At 40.7% G+C, this 22,117-nt stretch overlaps 1 protein-coding gene across 11 annotated transcripts in view; it reads left to right on the top strand.

Moving 5' to 3' along the window:
- SAMD4A (sterile alpha motif domain containing 4A) overlaps positions 1 to 22,117 on the top strand; it is a 295,052-nt gene that overhangs the window by 257,893 nt on the left and 15,042 nt on the right. For all 11 annotated transcript variants that reach the window (XR_011971822.1, XM_072629810.1, XM_072629807.1 and 8 more), the window contains 2 exons: positions 273 to 474; positions 2,371 to 2,497. Coding sequence is in view for 10 of the 11 variants with exons in the window: in XM_072629810.1 (XP_072485911.1) it covers positions 273 to 474; positions 2,371 to 2,497 (329 nt within the window). In the remaining variant the exon portion in view is untranslated. The remainder of the gene's footprint in view (positions 1 to 272; positions 475 to 2,370; positions 2,498 to 22,117) is intronic.

Below are 22,117 nucleotides of genomic sequence, written 5' to 3'. Positions count from 1 at the left end.
TGTCAGAACCAGAAGGCCAGAGTCCCTAATTATCCAACCAAGTAGATCTGGGTGAAAGTTTGAACTTGTCAGAATGTCTAGAGGTTAGACTGATTTCTATACAGAAAGCCCTCCCAGTATCCTAAGATTAATAGAATATGATGACTGCCTGATACTGGTTCTGATGGGGGGGGGGAGGATAAGAGGAAAAGAATAAGGGGGAAATTGAAATTGTTTTAAAAGGGATCTGAAATATCTCATGTTCTTCTGGTTTTCCTTCCATTTTGTGACAGTCGAGGTTTTGGACAGTCAAACTCCTTACCAACAGCAGGTTCTGTAGGTGGAGGCATGGGCAGGCGGAATCCACGCCAGTACCAGATCCCTTCAAGGAATCTCCCTTCAGCCCGACTTGGCCTGTTGGGTACCAGCGGGTTCATCAGCTCCACCCAGCGTAGTGCGGCAACCAACCCTACCATCCTAAAACAAGGAAGACAGGTTTGTTTCCCTTCAGACTTTCTCAACTATTTTTTCCCCCTGCTGAAGAGGGGGGAAAGTTTACCAAGTACAGAAACAGAAGCTACAGAGCCCCTTACCCATAAAGCTCTAGATGTTCCCATAAACCCAAAGAGAAACTGGACATTTTACTGGTTGACCTATGGAATAGCCTGCCCTTTTTGCACTTTTCAAACCTAAGGAGGGAAGAACAGTGGCCTCTCTCTGAGGAAAGTCAGGAGGATTTGTCCAGCTTGCTTTGTAAAAGTAGCCTTACCTAGGGTACTCCCACATTTGAGGTAGGGCCTTTAAAAAGAGGTGCAAACACTCATTTCCCTTTTTTGTCTTTTTGTATGTAAAGGTACACATAGATAGAAGTGTTCTGGATAGAGTCAACTCATCCTTAAATGTTTGGTTTTTTACACCTCATAAATCAGACCTTTGTTTTGTTTTATTGATTATCCAGACTTAAGAAAGTGATGGAGAAAATGGCAGTAATTCAAATTAAACTTAAAATGTGTTGTGTTTGCATTTCTTTTTTCTGGAGAACCAGTTGTTAAATATTTACCAGCATACCACTACCTATGGGTTATAATCTAGATTATGATTGGGTAAACCTGAACATTCTTTTCCCCATTGTGGAGTACATTCAGAATAAGTAGGCTTTTCGACAAAAAAGGTACCCTTGGGATCAACACAGAGTGGTGTATGGGGAGATTTCAAATCTTCTCAGTATGGGGGCAGTGAGGTGGCACAATGGATAGAGTACTAGCTCTGGAGTTAGCAGTGCCTGAGTTCCGATCCAACCTCAGACATTTGATACTTACCAGCTATGTGACCCTGGGCAAGTCACAACACCAATTGCCTTGCAAAAAAACAAACAAATCTCAGCAGGTGTGTGTGTGTGTGTGTGTGTGTGTGTGTGTGTGTGTGTGTGTGTGTGTGTGTGTGTGTGTGTGTGTGTGTGTGCATGAGTGCATGTAGAGGTTCTCAGTGCAAGTTAGGATGAGTTCTCTTCTATCCTACCACTGCTCCACAAATCCCTAATTTCCCCCCAATCCCTTCATTTTGTTTCTGCATGGGGGGAAAGGGAGCATTCAGGAGGACAGGGAAGTGAACAGTATACTAAGTTATAATTTTGTGTCTAATTGGCCCCTATGCATTGAGGGAGTAGCGAAGGGCTTCTAAAGGAAACTTGGGTAGAAATACTGTTTTAATTTGTAAAGCCCAGGAGGTTAATGGAGGGATTTAAAATGAGCAAAATGTACTGAGGGCAGCGTAAGCCAAATTGAATCACCAAAAAAAGAGACATTAGATGCACCAAACGTCACTTTCCAGACTTTCCTCATTCTGTGACTCATTCAAAGAGAATCCGCTGCTAAGGAAATCCAAGTAATTTTAAACATGCCAGCTTAGTGTGTGGAGCAGTTATTATTTTCTTCCTCTGATTAGATTTTCTGGCTCCTTTATTTAAAAAAAGCAGGGGGGCAGAGAATTTCAAAACCAAACCCAGAAGTAAAGAGAATTCTCTGCCACACATATTTTCTGATCTTCCCTATTATTTAGAAAACAGGAGAATGGAAGGAATAGAAAGGGAGTCAGAGAGAAAAGAATCCCTAATAAAGTCATGTCTCACAGAGAGGTCTAGGGGAGCCAAAAATAAAGCAAATGGAAGTTATAAACCCCTCCAAGCACCAGGACAAGTTCTGGCTATAAATAAGCAGAGAAGATACCACAGATAGACCTGGAAACATATCCCCAGAATTTAGTAGAGACAGATAGTTAGTAGCATTTGCTTCCTGCCTGAACTCTGGCATTTGTGTGTGTGTGTTTCTGTGTACCTAGACTTGTGCATGTTATTGGTGCATATGCACACATGCATATCCTTTTTCCTCCTAGAATCTTTGGTTTGCCAACCCCGGGGGCAGCAACAGCATGCCAAGTCGAACTCACAGCTCAGTCCAAAGGACTCGTTCCCTGCCTGTTCACTCATCCCCACAGACCATGTTGATGTTCCAACAGCAAGGTAAAACATTTTTCTTCCTCGTGTTAATTGATACAGAGTACAGTAAATTAAAATAGCTGCCTTGGTGACCCTGGCCTAAAAGTGCTTAGCCTTGACTGTCAAACACATTCTTGGGTGTTTATGGAAGCCTTTCCTTTTTTAAACCACATTGTCAGCATGAATAAGAGCTGGCTGGCTGGGATCCAGGAGACACACACACTGGAGTCTGTTAAAATCTGACCAGCATGTTTTTTGATGCTAGTTAGATTACTGGAGTGATTTAACTAGAGTCATGCCTGGGGAAACAACATATATGTCACATCCATGATAAGGTAGTAGTGCCTAAGACAATGCAATGTAGAGTGGGCATATGTTGTGAGGAGCCAAATAGACATAAAAATATAGGTATAAATAAAAATTGTTACAGGACTACAAATGAGGGAGATAACTTTGTGCTGGAGTAGGCAGACAAGTCTTCAAGAAGTAGGTGAAAAAGGATCTGGACTCTGGAGAATGGGTAGGATTCCAATAGGCAAGAGAGGAATGGAGTTCCAAGTGTGGCGAATGGTGTGAGTAGTGGTGCAATGACAGGGAATCCAGGAGAAGGAGTGAGTATACCAGGCTGGCTTTTTGGGCTTTTTATACATGGGCTTTTTGTAAGAATGTAGTGGGTGATAAAATTTCAGTCAGATTGAGGGAGTCTAGGTGTCCCAGTGAATAGAGCACTGAGCCTGGAGTCAGGAAGACTCGAGTTCAAATCCAGCCTTACTTTATGACCTTGGTCAAGTCACTTCTCTACTTTGGTTTCTTCAGCTATAGAATAGAGATAATAGGGTTGTTGTGTGGATCAAATGAGACAATATTTGTAAAGTGCTTAGCACAGTGTAGAAACTTAATAAATGCCTTTTTCCTTCCTTGAATGTCATTCTAAAGAGGTTGGACTATCTTTTTGCCAAATGGAAATGGGATATGATGAAATTACATAAAATATTGATTTAGGAAAATCTATCTGGTAGATGTGTGTGTGTTGGGGCAAGGGGGAGCAATGCAGGGAAAGATAATCAGTTATAATACAGTAGTCCAAGCATGAGATGATATCAGCCTGAACTATGGGATGGTAGCAATGGGAATGGAAGTCCAGTCCCTCAGAATATTCTCCAACCCTCTCCTTCCCTACAGACTCTAATGAAGAGTAGCCAACCCCTTTATATGTGCCCCTGATAACCTTCCCCTCCCATCTTCTCTAGCAGATTACCACTATCATCTCCACTGTCTAATCTTTATCTCTCCCTCTGTTGGCTCTTTCACTGCTACCTATAAACATACTCAGATCTGCTCTATCCTTAAAAAAAAAAATCCTACTGTCCACCCTGGCTAATTGTCCCATTATGCTCCTCTCTTTCTCAGCTAAACTCCTTGAAAAAGCCACCTCTATTCAGTGCTTCTACTTCTACTATTAATCTCTTCTAAATCCTCATCTTCCAACCTCATTTTTTCATTGAAACTGCTCTCAATGATCTCTGAATTACCAAGTCTAATAGTCTGTTCCACTTCTCAACTTCTGACATCTCAAGCATTTGACATCGTTGATCATCTCCTAGATATCGTTTCCTAGGCTTTTGTGATGCTGCACTCTCTTGGTTCAGTCTAATTCAAATGTGTCTCATTGCTTCTTCTTGGTTTCCTTTGCTGGATCATCATTCATATTATGTTCACTAACCTTTGGTATGCCCCCAAAATTTGACGGTTCTTGGGCCCTGGTCTTTTTTTCTTTGTATTGCTTGCTTGATGATCTCACCATCCTTACAGGCTCAATTATCGTGTCTATACAGAGGAGACTCAGATCTATTTATTCAGTCATGGTCTGTATCCTGAGATACAGTCCTTCATCACCGGCTGCCTATGGGACATCTCAAAATGAACAGATGTCCTATAGGCATCTCAAACTCAGCATGCTAAAATAGAACTCCTTATCTTTCCCCCAAAACCCTACCTCTTCCCAGCTTCCTTGTTATATCAAGAGCTCCACTCTCCTCTCAAGTGGCCAAGTTCAAAACCTCAGTGTCATCCTTGACTCTAACTCACAACACATATCTAATCTGGTGTCAAATCTTGTCATTTCCACTTCTCTTGGACTATTTCAATACCTTTCCAATTCGTCCTCCTGCCTCCTCTCTCAACTCACGCCACTCCATCCCTTCATTCAGCTATTAAAGTGATTTTCTTTTTTTTTGTTTGTTTTATTTAACTTTTAACATTTATTTTCACAAAATTTTGGGTTACAAATTTTCTCCCCTTTTATCCCCTCCCCCCCATACCCAAGCATTCTAGTTGCCCCTGTGACCAATCTGCTCTCTCCTCTATCCTCCCTCGCTGCCCTTGTCTCTGTCTTCTCTTTTGTCCTGTAGGGCCAGATAGCTTTCTTAACCCCTTAACCTGTATTTCTTATTTCCCAGTGGTAAGAAGATTACATTTGATCCTAACACTTTGAGTTCCAACTTCTTTAGCTCCCTCCCTCTCCACCCCTTCCCCTTGGAAGACAAGCAATTCAATATAGGCCAAATCTGTGTAGTTTTGCAAATGATTTCCATACTAGTTGTGTTGTATGGGACTAACTATATTTCCCTCCATCCTATCCTGTCCCCCATTACTTCTATTCTCTTATGATCCTTTCCCTCCCCATGAGTGTCGACCTCGGATTGCATTCTCCTCCCCATGCCCTCCCCTCCATCCTCCCCCCCACTCTGCTTATGCCCCTGTCCCCCACTCTCCTGTATTATGAGATAGGTTTTCCTATCAAAATGAGTGTGCATTTTATTCTTTCCTTTAGTGGAATGTGATGAGAGTAGACCTCATGTTTTTCTCTTGCCTCCCCTCTTTATCCCTCCACTAATAAGTCTTTTGCTTGCCTCTTTTATGAGAGATAATTTGCCCCATTCAATTTCTCCCTTTCTCCTCCCAATATTTCTCTCTCACTGCTTGATTTCATTTTTTTTTTAAGATATGATCCCATCCTCTTCAAATCACTCTGTGCACTCTGTCTCTATGTATGTGTGCGTGTGTGCATGTGTGTGTATGTACTCCCACCCAGTACCCAGATACTGAAATGTTTCAAGAGTTACAAATATTGTCTTTCCATGTAGGAATGTAAACAGTTCAACTTTAGTAAGTCCCTTATGACTTCTCTTTGCTGTTCACCTTTTCATGGTTCTCTTCATTGTTGTGTTAGAAAGTCAAATTTTCTTTCCAGCTCTGGTCTTTTCATCAAGAAAATTTGAAAATCCTCTATTTCATTGAAAGACCATTTTTTCTCCTGAAGTATTATACTCAGTTTTGCTGGGTAGGTGATTCTTGGCTTCAGTCCTAGTTCCTTTGACTTCTGGAATATCCTATTCCATTCCCTTCGGTCCCTTAATGTAGAGGGTGCTAGATCTTGTGTTATCCTGGTTGTATTTCCACAATACTTGAATTGTTTCTTTCTAGCTGCTTGCAGTATTTTCTCTTTCACCTGGGAATTCTGGAATTTGGCCACAATGTTCCTAGGAGTTTCTCTTTTTGGATCTCTTTCAGGCGGTGTTCTGCGGATTCCTTGAATATTTATTTTGCCCTCTGGTTCTAGAATCTCAGGGCAGTTTTCCTTGATAATTTCATGGAAGATGATGTCTAGGCTCTTCTTTTGATCATGGTTTTCAGGTAGTCCCAGAATTTTTACATTGTCTCTCCTGATTCTATTTTCCAGGTCAGTTGTTTTTCCAATAAGATATTTCACATTATCTTCCATTTTTCGAATCTTCACGCTATGTTCTGTGATATCTGTCTTTCTCATAAAGTCCTTAGCGTCCATCTGTACCATTCCAGTTTTGAAAGATCTATTTTATTCAGTGAGCTTTTGAATCTCTTTTTCCATTTGGCTAATTCTGCTTTTGAAAGCATTCTTCTCCTCATTGACTTTTTGAACCTCTTTTGCCAGTTGAGGTAAGCTAGTTTTCAAGGTGTTAATTTCTTCACCATTTTTTTGGTTCTCCTTTAGCAGAGAGCTGATCTGCTTTTCATGCTTCTCTTTCATCCCTCTCATTTCTCTTCCCAGTTTTTCCTCCACCTCTCTAACTTGATTTTCAAAATTCTTTTTGAGCTCTTCCATGGCCTGAGCCCATTGGGTGGGCTGGGACACAGAATTCTTGATTTCTGTGTCTTTGCCTGATGGTAAGCATTGTTCTTCCTCATCAGAAAGGAAGGGAGGAAGTGTCTTTTCTCCGAGAAAGTACCCTTCAATAGTTTTATTTCTTTTCCCTTTTCTGGGCATTCTCCCCAGCCAGTGGCTTGACCTCTGAATATTCTCCTCACACCCACCTCACCTCCTGATCCTCCCAGCCAGCATTTGGGGACTGGGATTCAAATGCTGCTTCCCACCTTAGGGCTTTTGGCGGGGGCAGGGCTGCTATTCAGTGTGAGAATTGAGTTCAGATGGTCAGGTTGGGGCAGGGCAGCCTCTCAGGCACCGTTCCCTCGGGGGGTTTATGCACAGACCTTCCACAATGGATCCAGGCTCCCGCCCTCTTGGGGAGCCCCTGTCTGCAGCCGCCTCTCAGCTTCTATCTCCCGGGGGGGCCTGAGCCATGGGGGCACCCCACTCCCCTCTCGACCCGCCAAAGAGACTCTCTCACCGACTCTCGTCACCTGTGGGTGGGGGGGCTTGTGCGGCCGTTGGAGATCCCGTCTCTGAAGCCTGCTCGGATCTGTACCTCTCGGAGCCGAGGCCGCCGCAGGTCCGGGTTGGGCTCCGCGTCTGCAGCGTGACGGACCTTTTGCGAGACGTTTGCAGGTCCCTCTGTGGGTGGAGGGACCCGCGTGGCCGCTGGAGATCCCGTCTCCGTAGCCCGCTCGGATCTTTTCCTCACGGTGTTGCAGCCGCTGCAGGGCTGCACTCAGCTCCCAGTCCCGGAGCCCAGTCCACAGCGCAAAGGACCCCCCACGAGAGGTTTGCAGGTCTCTCCGGAACAGAAATCTCCCTCGCTCCAATATTCCGTGGCCTCTGGGTGCAGAATTCGCCGTGAGTTACTCCCCTCTAGCCATTCTGTGGGTTGTGGGTTCGGAGCTATGTGTATGTGCGTCTTTCTACTCCGCCATCTTGGCTCCGCCCCCTAAAGTGATTTTCTTAAACTACAAGTCTAACCATGCCTCACCCCCTCCCCCAACTCAATAAATTGCAGCGATTTCCTGTGACTTGTAGGATCAACTATAAACTCCTCCATTTGTCATGTACTTAAAGTACTCTTCCTACAGAAACCCCTCCATCATTTAAAGCTTTATGCAACTTGGCCCCTCATATCTTTCCACATCTTCTTATACTTTATTTCCCATTCACAAACTCTTAAGATCCAGCTATGCTTGCCCACTTGCTGTTCCTTATACAAGACCCTTCACTCTGAATTGACTGTCTTCCATACCTGGAATTCCTTCCTTCCTCATCTCTATCACTTAGAAACTCTGGCTTCTTTCAAAATTGAATTCAGCTGCTACTTTTTGCAGTTGGGACCTCCAGCTTCAACAGCCTTCCCTTCTAAGATTAATTCCATGTACTCTGTGTGTACCTTATGGAGGGGGTACCTTTTTATTTACATGTTGTTTCCCCCGTTGCAATGTAAGTTTCTCAAGGTCAGGAACTATTTTTGTCATCCTTTCAACCTCTAGAACTTAGCAAGCTCTTGTTGCCAGGCTGACGGACAGAGATGGAAAATCTTGATTGACTCTGCACTCACCTTGAGCTCCCCCTCATCAAGAAATGATTTGAAAAAATAAATAACAAACCTCCACTTGAACCCTTTTAAATATATCCTTTATTGGGGAAAATAGTTTCTAAAATTATAGGTTTAGAGGGCCTGCCAGAAGTCATCATCATGTTTTCAGGCAAACTTGTGAGTAAATCATCCCAGACAGAAGAGAACCTGAGCTATAATTAAAGATATCCCAAGATAAGGAGACTTTAAACCTTCTTGGTTACCCATTTCACTGTTTCTACCTCCTCTTTGTCAGAAAATTCTTCTGCTTTTAACCCTAAATTCCTTAGGCCTATACCAAATCCTCTCATTGTGACCTCAGTGGAAATTAAAAATAGCTCATCACTGCCCCCATTTGAGAATCCTTAATATATTTAAAGACAGCCTGCCTCCTTTCTCTAAGTCACATCAATCACTGGAAGTGGAAAGGTGTCATTGATTTTGATAGCTTTGGGAGATATTCTGTTATGTCTTAGAAACATATCTCAAGAAGACAAACAGACCTCTTTATTGATCAGGTCAACAAACCGCTGCCTCAGTATTTCAGAGCAAGGATTGACCAGCAACTACCACTCTTCTTGTGTTCCTCTGATGACCTGACTACTGCAGCCCAACAATATTCTTTGGAAAGGCAATCAGTTTCTTCCTCCTCAGAGCATCCAGGCCTCTCCCTCCACCCCATCCCCAACCCCCTCCCTCCCCACCTTTCAGGAAGAGCTTCAAATCTATTTTTATCACTAATTGTACAGCTGTCTTTTCTCTTCCCTTTTTCTTCTCCCACCCTCCAACACTGTGACAAGGGTCAGATCTCTTCTCCACCTCAAATCTCCCTTCTCCCCATATTTTTAAAAATCAATTAAAGACTCTCTTCTGTTTTCCTTTGGGAAACTTCATTCTCTCTAACAGCCTAGAGTATCTTCAAGACCCTTCACCCTCTCCAGGAGACAGATAAGCCTATATATACTTTGAACATGGCAGTGACTTAGCTGTGACAGAAATACAAATATTTTACCTTCAATGTATTGTACAATTTCCCCTATTCTGCATACATAATGTTTGAGTTTTTTCAGTCTTTTTTTTAATCTATTCAACTCTGAGTATCTGCTTAATACTTTTACATCCAATCATTACCACTTAAAAAGTGGCCAACCTCACTCAGCTTCCTTTTCTTAGTCTCAAGGCAACTAGGTGATATAGTGGATAGAGCTCTGGATTGGGAAGTCAAGAAGACCTGAGTTCAAATCGAGCTCAGACACTTACTAGTTATGTGACCCTGGTTAAGTCACTTAACTTCTTGTCCCCCCAAGTTTCCTCATCCATAAAATGGGGAGAATAGCAACTACCACCTGAGGGTTGTGAGGCTTAAATGAGACAGTATTTGTAAAACCCTTTACAAATCTTGAAATACTATATAAATGCTATTATTACTATTGCTGTTATCAATAACAAAGTCAGCCACGTCCATCTCCCTTTCAGACTTGCATCCACTTCCTATCTGTTTAACCAATTTACCCCCTTGTCAATTAACCATTTTATTTTGCTTAACACTCCAGTCTAGGGCAACTTGGTAGCACAGCAGATAGAAATGTTGGCCCTGGAGTCAGGAAGACTCATCTTCCTGAGTTCAAATCAAGCCTCAGACACTTAGTAGCTGTGTGACCCTGGGCAAGTCACTTAACCCTGTTTGTCTTGGTTTCCTCATCTATAAAATGAGCTAGAGAAGGAAATGGCAAAACACTCTAGTATCTTCACCAAGAAAACTCCAAATGAGGTCATGAAGAACTGGATATGACTGAGCAACAGCAATCAGTCCACTTACTTCTTTTACTTACCTTGTCTTGCCTTACCGGTCACTTCACCTTATCCTTCTGGAGTCTCACTTTCTGGATTCTACTCTCTAATCTTCCTTTATCCTACTTAATTATTTTATATCCCACTCCTCTTTCTATCCAGAAATAGAATCTCAACTAATAACTAGAACTGGAGATAATTTTCCTTTGAATTTTCCTCCATTTCCTCCACATTTGGCCAGAGTTCTCCCCCCAAATTCAGCCACTGACCTATTTCACTGGTTCAAGTGCCTCCAAATCACCTTCACAATTCCCTTCTCCTTATTTCAATCTAATGTTTTTCTCTTCTTCCACTGCTTCTCCCACAACTTTATCCCACAGAACCTAGAAGCAGAGAAGAAAATAGAATATTAAATAGCCAAACCATGAAATAGTCATCCTGTTATATTCAGGACTGATCTAACTCTTAGTGACATTTAAAAGTAGGAAGAGGAGAACTTGATAAAAGTTTAGAGAAAACACTGAAGATGGTTGGGTTACCTAAAGAAAAGGATAGCGAAAAGGCTGAGAGGCAAGCAAACTCTCTTTTGAAAATATTAAGGATTATCACACGGAGGAAAGTAATAAACTCTTTTTGATTTCTACTGAGGTCACTATGAGAGGATTAGCTTTAGCACTAAGAATTTACAGTTGCACATGAGAATTTCTTAAGAGAGTGGTGTTAAATTGTGAAATAGGTAGCCAAAAAAGTTTAAGGTCTCCTTATCCTGGAATACCGTTAATTATAGTTCGGATTCTCTTCTGTCGGGTATGACTTAATCGTAATTCCAACAGAGAACATAGGAATTGAGTGGGTGACCTCTGTGGTAGACCCTTCGAGCCTATAATTTTAAAACCCCTTTCCCCCATAAAGGAAACATTTAAAAGGTTCAGATAGAAGTTTACTTATTATTTTCCAAACCTGTTTTTGCTAAAGAAGAGAACTTTAGAGCGGACATCTAGATTTTACATCTGTCCTTTCCTTTCCATTCCCACTGCTACCAGTCTTGTTTCTGCCTATTTCTCTCATGCCTGGACCATGGCAATAGCCTGCCTCACTGCTGCCCACATCAGGCCCTCCTGATGAATTCATTGTATATACTACTGCCAGAGAGCTCTTCCTAAATCGGCATTTTCATTGCACAATTTCATCACTTCTCTGCTCAAAAATCTTCAAATTCTATTTAGCTAAAAGATAAAATTCTTTTATCTACCTAATGAAAGAAATGATTGGTGAGCATATAAAGAGAAGCAGCGAATACAAAGACTCACCATGACTTCGTCAAGAATAGATCGTGCTAGACAAACCTCATATATTTTTTTAACAAGGTTTCTAAACTTAGTAGATGAGAGGAATGTCTTGCATATATGGTTTGCCTATATTAACCAAGGTTTTTAATTAAAGTATCTCATTTTATTCATGTAAAGAATATGGAGAAGTATGGATTAGATATGAATATAGATAGATAGATTCAGAAATATTTGGATGGCTGGACTCAAAGAACAGTTATTAATAGTTAAATATTGTGGCGAGAGATTTGCAGTGGTGGGATCTGTGGTTGGCTCTGTACTGTTTAACATTTTTATCAATGTCTTAGATCAAAACCTAGATGGCATGCTCATAAAACTTATGGATGACACAAAATGAGAAAGGAAAATTAGTACATTAGATAAGAAAATGAGAATCCAAAAGTCTTGACTGACTAGAGCATTGGGATGAAAAAAATGAATCAAATAAAAATGAGCCATAATAAACTGAAATTCAGGATTGTCATGTGTTAGACCTGACCTAGCCTGGTTCTGTGTTTTTTTAGATGCAATATTGGAATGAAATGAGACACTTGTAGGTCATTCAACAGTTACAAAAGAAAGTTTACTTAGCCATAGCATGGGAAGGATATTGAACAAGGATGCAACAAATGCTGCTTAGCTTACATAGGTGTAACTCTAATCTTCCCCATGTAAAAAGACTTTGTTCAGCACCATATATTTATTTACCCTCCCTTGGGATGTACCCCAAGTCTGAAGATCCCCAATTCCATGTGGGCTTAGGTGACCAGGAAACAAATGCAGCATGGTATGTATGAGACTATCAGGAAAGGATTGTGCCTACTAAAAACTGAGCCTTAGCACCTGGGCCAGTTAAGTCTTTTCTGATGATTTTCCAGGAAAGAACAAGCCAGAACTGCATAGCATGTAAGGATGAGTGTGGAATTCAAAGCCTGGTAGATATTGATCCTATCATACTCTGTCCCTTGATGGAAAAGTCCTATAGATTTTCTCCACCAGTGGTGAGTACATGCCTCCACTGGTAACACTCCTGAGTTGCCCCCAAACCAGATTAAAATATGATTGGGAAATATTTAACAAAATAAGTAAAAGATAATGTTAATATATGGTTTTCTAATTAATATGGCATCCCCAAGGGTCATTAGGTACAGTTTAGTGACCCTTTTCTATTTGAATTTGACCCCATTGTTCTAGAGGACCTGCCACTATTTATATAGCTTTAAGATTTTTACTAGAAAACCTTAATCTCAGGGGTATGAAGAGCCTGGAATATGTAGTACTGAAGGGAAAAGATGAAGGAAAAGGGGTGAGGGGGTATCTCAAATTTAAAAACAAAACAAACAAATAATTTACAACCCCACACACCCCTAGAGATGCAGAAAACAATAAAGAAAACAAAGATTTTACCTTCCTGCTTCAGGACTAGGTCCTAGATCTCATCAATCGGGTCCCATGTTAGATAATGGGACTTCTTTGCAGTTCACTGTGAGTTCTATCAGTGTAAGCTGATGACAATGAACTAAAGCAGCAACAGGGGCTATTGTCGGAGCCTTGGCACAGATGATGACGTTTCTTGTCAACCACAGATCAGTTATCTGTATTTAAGAGGTAAGAGTGAGATTCATTACCCTCTTGTATTCCTCTGAAGCCACTAGGTAGCCAGGCCTGGAGTCAGGAAGACTCATCTTAGTGAGTTTCAAATCTGGCCTCAGATACTTCCTACCTGTGTGACCCTGGGCAAATCACTTAATCCTGTTTGTCTTAGTTTCCTCATCTGTAAAATGAACTGGAAAAGGAAATGGCAAACTATTCCAGTATCTTTCCAAGAAAACCCCCCACGAGGTCATGAAGAGTTGGACACCACTCAACAGTAGCAGCTCCAGTCTTGTTTTGTAGTTCAGCAGAAAGGTTAGGATGTCTTTGATGGCAGCCGACATGCCTCATAAACTACTGTGTGTGGAGAGGGGCATCAGCAAAATTCTTCCATTGATCCTGATTCCATAGGGTGACTGCCTAGACCCCATTCTCTTCAGACACTATATAATTCTGCCACACTCGTAGTTACCATCTGAAAATCAGTGTAAATGAGAATTTTATTCAACCCATCGCACAAAGCACTCTTCCACACCAACCATGAGCCTTGGAGATCAACCTAGTAGAAAACTTTGCCAGTTTGTTTCCCAGGATATGCCCTTGAAACATATTCATGGGGTAGCCACTCACATTTTAGCTCCTTATATCTCTTGCACATTATACCTGTTCACTCTCTGGGCTGGGTCGATCAATCCCACCTGACTTCATCCCCACCTGGTCTAGGTTTCCAGAACACAATTATATAATTATCCTCAAACTCTCAGAGTCCTAGGGATAATCCTGCTGTGGGGGAAGTATGCTTCCTATTTTATTATAGTTCTTGAGTCCCCACTGGTACACTTCCTTTTACACAAAACCAACCATTCAAATTGATCACCCGTGAGATGTTAAACATAACCATTTACTTGGCAATAAGGCAAAAGAAATAATTATAGCACAGGTGCTCATCTCAAAGCAAACACAGCAATAATAAATACATCACAGTCCATACGTTGGATTTGGTCACACTGTCAACAATGCATTAACTATCCAGAGTGGGCACACACTTAGAAAAACCTGGAAGGGAAACACAGGAGTGAAAAAAACCTAGGTACTTAAGATGGTAGGCCCTGAAGTGTCATCATTTAATTCACAATTAAAGCCACCTCTAACACTGGCCTTCTCGCTCTTCCCCACCCTGCAGCAGAGAAAATTCTTTTCTGAGAAAGTATTATTCTCTTTAATTAGATAATAGTTCAGTTCCCTTTAAGCCCAAGAACAGCAAAGTTCATCAGATGTGTCTTTTTAGTCATTAAAGACATTAGACAATAAAAATATATAATATATATCTTTATATCATATGTAAATATAAAAATATATATCTTGAAATATATCATATCATAAATAAATATACAATATATCATTAAAGATATTATATATACATATATGTACGTGTATATTGCAAAACCCACTCCAGCTTCATGGTGCTCCCCTTCACTGCACCCAGTCCAGAAAAAGGTGCATCCAGCTCCAACTTCAGTAAGCTGGCCTTCATTTGACAACCTTGTTTCACTCAGGACTGCTATTTGGATGTGAAACCTGTTGAGTTCTCTTGCAATAAGAGCAGTTCTTCTTTCAGATCTACTGATTTTGTGTTGTTTATTAGTGTGCACATGTTCCACGTGCCAATGGTGAGTGGAATTATCTTTGCAGATGTTTTCGTACATTTTTTTGTTTTGACCGCATAGTGGGATTCCCCGCCTGCTGCAGTAATCAGGCCAGGGTTGGGTAAGCAGGCAGTGCTTAGGGCACCTTTTCTAGCCCTGTTCCTCACATCAGGAGGTGAGCAGTGCGATCCTTAGAAGGCTGCTCAGACACTCAGGGAGCTGCGAGTCCCACTGCTGCTTCCAGTGAGAAACGACCCTATGGCCTGGGCTGCCTGTGTGCAGGGTCGTGACTACAGCTCCCAGTGTATCCGCACCTGCTGCTTCATCACTTGCTTATCACCACAGGACTTTGAGGCATAATGGTGAAATAGTATGGGTGATGTCTTTTGATTCGTGTGTAAATTGGATTTAAGTGAGGCAGAGTTGCACGAAGTTGTCAGCCTCACTCTCTCCTCCTGAGTCATCATAGTCCAGTGACAAGACAGAGTCAAGAGGGCTGGCGATGGCTCAGGATGCAGTGGATAACCGTGGCATCTTTGGATGTGTGTGTGTGTGTGTGTGTGTGTGTATGTGTATGTGTATGTTAGACATTAAAGACAAACCTGGCCAGCTATTCACTCATCAGGATGCTATGTTGACCAGTCAGTTAGTAGCAAACAAAACTCAACTAACAGCTGCAAATTGAGACTTTCCCCTCTGCTTTTCCTTTTTAAATCTGAGGGAATGGGAGAGAGCAACATGTATCTTTGAGAAGCTTTACCTCTTTCAACCTCTAGATGTTGATGAAGGGCAGTAGCTGACATGAAGCTCTCATCCAGTGAGCTTCAGTCTCTCTCTTCATCCCATCAGAAATCTAGGATCTGAAGCCTGAAGTCTGCTGGCTGCCTCACTTTCCACTTCTTCATGTAATCCTGACACAGTTGGCTTTATTTTCCCCTGCTGTTTCATCCATCCTTCCTTGTCAGGTTCTTCAGGGCTTCATTCTTCACTACTTTCTTTCTTTTTTTTTTTTTGATGAAATCTGTCTATATTTTTAAATTTATTTTTAGTTTTCAACATTCACTTCCATAAGTTTTAAATTTTCTAGTTTTAAATTTTCTCCATCTCTCTCTCCTCCTTCCTCCCCCCAAGATGATATGCAGTTTCATATAGGCTCTACATATATACATTCTTATTAAACATTTTCACATTAGTCATGTTGTATAGAAAAATTAGAACAAATGGGAAAGAAAAAACAAAACAAGACAAAAAAGAGAGCATATAGTATACATCAATCTGTACTGAGACTCCATATTTCTGTCTCTGGATTTGAATGGAATTTTTCATCATGAGTCTTTTGGAGTTGTTTTAGGTCCTTGCATTGCTGAGAAGAGCAAGTCCATCAGAGTCAGTCATTGAAAAATGTGGCTGTAACTGTGTACAGTGTTCTCCTGGCTCTGCTCACCTCATTCAGCATCAGTTCATATAAGTCTTTCCAGGCCCCTCTGAAGTCTCCCTGTTCATCGTTTCTTATAGCACAATAGTATTCCATTACATTCATATACCACCACTTGTTCAGCCATTCCCCAGTTGATGGAAATCCCCTCAATCTCCAGTTCTTGATCACTACAAAAAGAGCTGCTGTAAATATTTTTGTACATGTGAGTCTTTTCCCCATTTTTATGACCTCTTTGGGATACAGTCCCAGAAGTGATATTGCTGGGTCAAAGGGCATGCACATTTTTATAGTCCATTCTTCATTATTTTCAATGGCTTGAATTGGAGCTTTCTGGTACTCAGTAACTCATCTTTTAATTATGATATAAAAACTTAATGAATTGAATCCATGAGGTTAACAATTCTTATTTAATCAAGTCTTATTATCCAAACAGTTAAATGATTTTTGGTTTGTGAATTTTACCTTCTTAAGCAGTTAGGCGCAATTGATCTGAGGGATCATCCAGCAAACTAGCTCTAACCATCCTGTTTCCAACAACTGTTTCTTTATAATTTAATTTTTTTTCCATTTTCAATAAAAAATTTCTTTCCCTGCCCCTTTAAACAATTAAATTGTTCTTATAAAAAGTGCCATCACTGTACATCTTTAGAACATGATTAAATCCTTTATTTTTATGCCATGGTTCATTTTGTCTCCTGTATAAACTGCTCAAAGCTAATCTGAAAATTTTTCTTTTAGCAGTTTTTGTTAAACTAAAATTGTTTTCCCATAATCTTTAAGACACCAAGCTATTTCCCTACTAGAGAAGCAATACCTTATATCCTTTACAAGTTGGTTTAAGTATTTTTTTTCTTTATGTAAAAGTACTTTTCTACCTCTTTCAGCACTAAATTGTAGCATATAAAAGAGCAGATCCTTATAGAGAAAGTAATCTCGCTGAGTAAGGTTGCTGAAATCTAGTTGCCTGTATCTCTCATGTCATTAAATCAGGCAAAGCAGTATCCCTTAGGATCCAGGTCCTTGTAGAAGGATGCCCATTGGGCTAGCTGAAAAAGCAGGGTTTCAGGGCTGGGAGCCTCAGCCCCTGGCAGCAACATAACCTGTTTGTGAAGAATACTAACACCCAAGGGAGTGTACAATTTTGAATGTAACATTTCTGTTTGATAACAGAAGCCTCTTCTGCCCTACCCAACTCTACAGAGGGTGATTTTTCACCCTGCAACATCCATCTAGTAACACCTAGTAATGGTAACTAGCAAGTAGCACAGTAATAGGTAAGCATCTGCTTTTCAAAAATGGGAAATAACTGCTTTGGAGAGGCTCCTCCAAAGAAAAGAGCCGTTGTCACAGGATGCCAGGAGTCTAATGGTCATATAGTCTCTCTACCCTTTAGCCCCTGCCAAAAGCTCCGCTCAGTTGATATTTATATACAGACATCTCCAAGAACATGGACCCCACAGAGTCATAGGGTCCCAAGGGTAAAGATTACTAGATGGTCTACTTTTAGGGCTTTCAGGGCTATAACCTGTTCTCAGCCTCACTCTAAAAAGGTGAACTTGAAGGTTATTTGGTCAGTGGGGATATCCAGATGGAGAATGTGGATTCTCTAAAACCCAAACATCAAATAAATCCCTGGGATTCCCTTTTATCATGGGAAAGTGAATGTCAGACATAACATATTTGGATTGTGTCTTGAATTATCTTGTTTCTTCCTATCCTTTGTATTCCCCAAAACTTGTGAGAAGGCTAGATCCTTGATTTTCTTGAAGCTGATTTCCTGTCCTTTGTCCTTCATGGTCCAGCATCAGATCTTAATAATCATCATTTTCCATGTAGTATTATACATCAGTGCCCTCAGGAAAGGAAGCCTCTTTTGGATCTCTGCCCACCAGAATGCAGTAGTATGAGTTAGAGGGACGTAACTCTAGAGAGGATGGAGGAAGGTAATCTGGTCTCCTTCCAAGGTGAACATGAACAAAGACTTGTTCACAATAACAACAGCATTTTTCCCTAGTCAACTCTTTCCAGATCTCCCGAAGTTTACCAATTGATTCCCTAACTTATGTGGTTGTGTGCTGGGGGAGACCCATAGCTAAAGCTTGATTCCATCTGGGTGAGACTCCACTGAGAAAGTGGGATCTAATTGCCCCCAACACAGGCTGGTCAGAGAGCAGTCAGGCTGTGTGTGTGTTGGAGGAGGGCACATAGATCCAATCTATGAAACCTGGTTTAGAAACTTCACTCCCTCCCTTGCAAATCACCTATTTGGTAACCAGCTCCAATGGGAATACATTTTTTATAAGGCCAGGTATACACAAGTATCCATCTTAGTTACCTCAAAAGGAACAGTCTCTATCTGAAGCTTATAACTTATTTAACTAATTCTGCAAAGCAAGTCTTCCAAGAGCTCCCAAAACCTATGGAACTCTGCTGAGGAAAGGGTCTTTGCATTGGCTTCATTAGATTAAGCACCCACCATCCATTGCTCTAGGGAATCATCAGTTTGCAGCTTAAACTTCTCTTGCAGTATGTGGTGGCCCCACCTCCTCCAAGATCCTTAGTGGTAAAAGTCTACCCATTTTCTGTTCCTTTTGTGAAGGAAATCATGGTAAGGGGCACTAGTTGGAAAAATTAGCAGTTTTATTACCATTATTACCACTAAAAATATGTGACTAGATTTGAACTCAGGTCTTCATGATTCAAGGCTTGTTGAATCACTGCATCATGTAGGTGCCCACATCAAACCACATGTTGTATGCTGAAGGCTGTGCTTCTTTCTCCCTCCTCCTTCCAAGTAGGGCAACATACTCAGAAACACTTCAGGAAGAAAGGATGAGCGATAGATCCCCAGAGTACACCTCTCCTTTTATAAATAATTACACTGAAAAGTTTTTGCACAGTTTCAAACACTGTTGGCATAATATGATCTATTTAAAGCTGATTCATACTCTCAATTCCCCACCAACAGGACACAAGCTTGTCAGGGATGTTGTAAAGGGAATATATTACCTGTCAGGAGTGCTATAGAGGCTTCAAATGCAGGTTAGACTAGATGGCCCCTAGAAACCTGAGGTTTTTTGATAACCTACTAACTATGTGAGCTCCTTCCTTTGGCTCTTTGTGTTTGTTGGAGGTATTACTAAGTTTATAATTTTTGAAAATCATTTAAAAGTTTTTGAAAATCACCTTAAGTTGGGGGCAAATACCATCATAAGATTAGGATTTAGAGCTCAACCCAGAATTTAGTGCCACAGATACAATCTTCATGGAGGCACCTACAGTTCACAGCTTTTTGTGACATTGTCAGAAGTTTTAGTGATATGACTGATCTGTGAGTTCCCTCAAGGAGCACCTAGACAGTGAAAAGTGCAGTAGGACAAGGCACTGACTGCCATGTCAAAAGATCTCTTGGAAAGAGATACCTCTTCTCAATCCTAATCCTCCCTGACCTCTGCAGCATTTGACATTATCAGTCACTATGTGAAGTCTCAGGCCTCCTGGTTGCTCAGGCACCTAGCTGGTCCTGGGTCATGCTGCAGTATAGATAGTAGCAATGGTTTCTGGCCTCCTGGAGTTCCCTGAAATGTTGATGAAATTTCTGGCCCTTTCTCCTTGAATATCTGGCCTTGACCCTCTTTGCTGCCCTGACAGGTCAGGGCCAAGGTCCCATTGCCTTTTAGACCCTATTTACTTGAGAATTTTTTGTCTTCTGCCTCCCCTCTGAACACTCTCAAGCTTTCTGGCTCTCTGTCTCTCTCTCTCTGTCTGTCTGTCTGTCTGTCTCTCTCTCTCTCTCTCTCTCTCTGTCTCTGTCTCTCTGTCTCCCTGTCTCTCTCTGTCTCTCTCTCTCTCTCTCTCTCACTCCTCCCCCCGCCCCCCGGATTGATTGGAGGAGCTTGCTGATATTTCTTTGGTTCTTGATCATCATTTTATTCAGTGCCTTTTAAAAACATTGTCAGGGTATTTGTGGGAGAGCTGGGCTGTTCTAGTACTTTTCACTTCTTAATGGAGGGCCATAGTATTATTTCTTGCCAGTAATTGAGCTGGTACCTATAACAACAATGCAAAGCAATGACCAGTAATTAAGCTAGGGCCTATAACAGCAGTGTTGGCATTGACCAAGGAATGACCAAAGCAAGTAGAGCCTCCTAGAGACTTGCCAGGCTTATTTTCTCCCCCACAGCTAGAATCTGCACTGTTCTTTGGTTTTAATATTTTATACTTTCAAGGATATAAAGTCCATGCCTTCAAGCAGAAACATTTAAAAATATTGGAAAAACAGAAATCCCAGAACTGGGAAATTGATTTTCACCTTTGTAGTAACAGGGATTTGTTGATATAGCATAGTAGTATAGAGGATAACCAGTCCTAAGCTGAATACCAAAAGAAGGTCTGATTTGAGGATACATGTTTTTCCTCCTGGAAAAATGATCTCTTTAATGTAACCATCTTAAAACCACATGGGAACACTAGTAGTCTAAGATCAATTGATTTCCTTGGGACATTTTGTTCCTGCAAACTGAGAATTATTTAGATGAGATTATAGAAGACTTTGGCCATCTCAAAGGACTGTAGGAAAAGCTAGTGGCTAGAATTTACCCCTGTCTTATGTGTTAATGTAATGACTAGCCTGCCAGGATCAGCATGACACTCCCCTCCTTCCTGAGCTCCACTGAATTCACTAACCCCTTGGAGGCAATTTGGGGGGCTATTTTTAAACTTGTTTCTGCATGGAATGATTTTAGAAGCTTCCCCAAACAAACTAATGGATAGATCTGGCTATTTTGCTTCCCTCCAGATATTGAGATGAGTGAGAAATATAAACCTGGTCTCCCCAAAGGACTAGATCATATTAGACCTAATATAATCCACGACTATCTTGTGCCCAAAAATAGCTTGGTGCCTGAGAGAAAATGTGTTTTCCCCATTGGAAAATTAGCTTAAAAATTACAAGAATGATTATTTATTTTAGAAATTGCATTATTCTTACTGACCCATTCTAAACTGCCCTTAGGAACTTAACTAAAGAGTTCATAGAACAGCAAGATCTATGAGACCAGAGTAGATTCATTGGCCTTCTTCACTTGATTCTTCACATTTGTAAGCTTGATAGTAGAGATTGAAAAGATCAGGAAGTAATCAAGAATTTAGAGCTAGAAGGAACCTCAGGGAACCTCTAATCTAATTTCTGGGATTTACAAAGGTAGTGAATGACAGAACTTGATTCAAAGCTGGGTCTTCTAAAGGACACATCAATTAGAGAAGCATGAGGGGAGATACTTCTCACAGCTGTGGATAGGGGAAATGCCACTAACCAAACAAGGAACAGAAAGGATCACAGGAGATAAAATGGGCATTTTTAATTGTATAAAGTTAAAAAGGTTTTGAACAAACAAAATTAATGCAGCCATGATTAGAAGAAAAACAGTAAACTGGGAAAATTTATCTGATTAAGTCTGATTGCCAAGATATACAAGGAATAAAAAAAAATAAAAAACAAGAGCCATTCCCCCAAAAGATAAATGTTCACAATATATGAATGGAAATATCTCAACGGAAAAAATCCAAGCTATCAAAAAAACATGAAAAAAATGTTCTAAGTCAGTAATAATAAAAGAAATACAAATTAAATCATCTCTGAGGCTTATTATATTGACAAAAATGATGAATAAAGAAAATAACAATTGGTGGTAGTATGGGAGGAGAGGTATACTTAAGCATGTTTGGTAGAACTGTGGAGTGGTCCAACCATTCTAAAAAGAAATTTAGAATAATACTCAAAGAAGTACTAAACTGCGTATACCCTTTGACCTGGCAATACCACCATTAGGCATATATCTCCAAGAGAACAAAGAAAGAGGAAATAGATGTATATCTACAAAAATAACAACTGAAAATTGGGAGGGAGTTGTATCAATGAATTGATCCTTTTAAAAATTATTTTTATTTCTTTCATTAGATATTTTCCAATTACATGTAATACTTTTTTTAATAATTATTTTTTAAAATTTTGAGTTCCAAATTAACCCCCTCCTTCTTTTTTGTCCTTCCCCCCTCCTTGAGACAGC

The sequence above is a fragment of the Notamacropus eugenii genome, chromosome 1 (genome assembly GCF_028372415.1).
Source record: "Notamacropus eugenii isolate mMacEug1 chromosome 1, mMacEug1.pri_v2, whole genome shotgun sequence".
Classification (NCBI taxonomy): domain Eukaryota; kingdom Metazoa; phylum Chordata; class Mammalia; order Diprotodontia; family Macropodidae; genus Notamacropus; species Notamacropus eugenii.
This window is presented reverse-complemented; position numbering and strand designations above follow the sequence as displayed.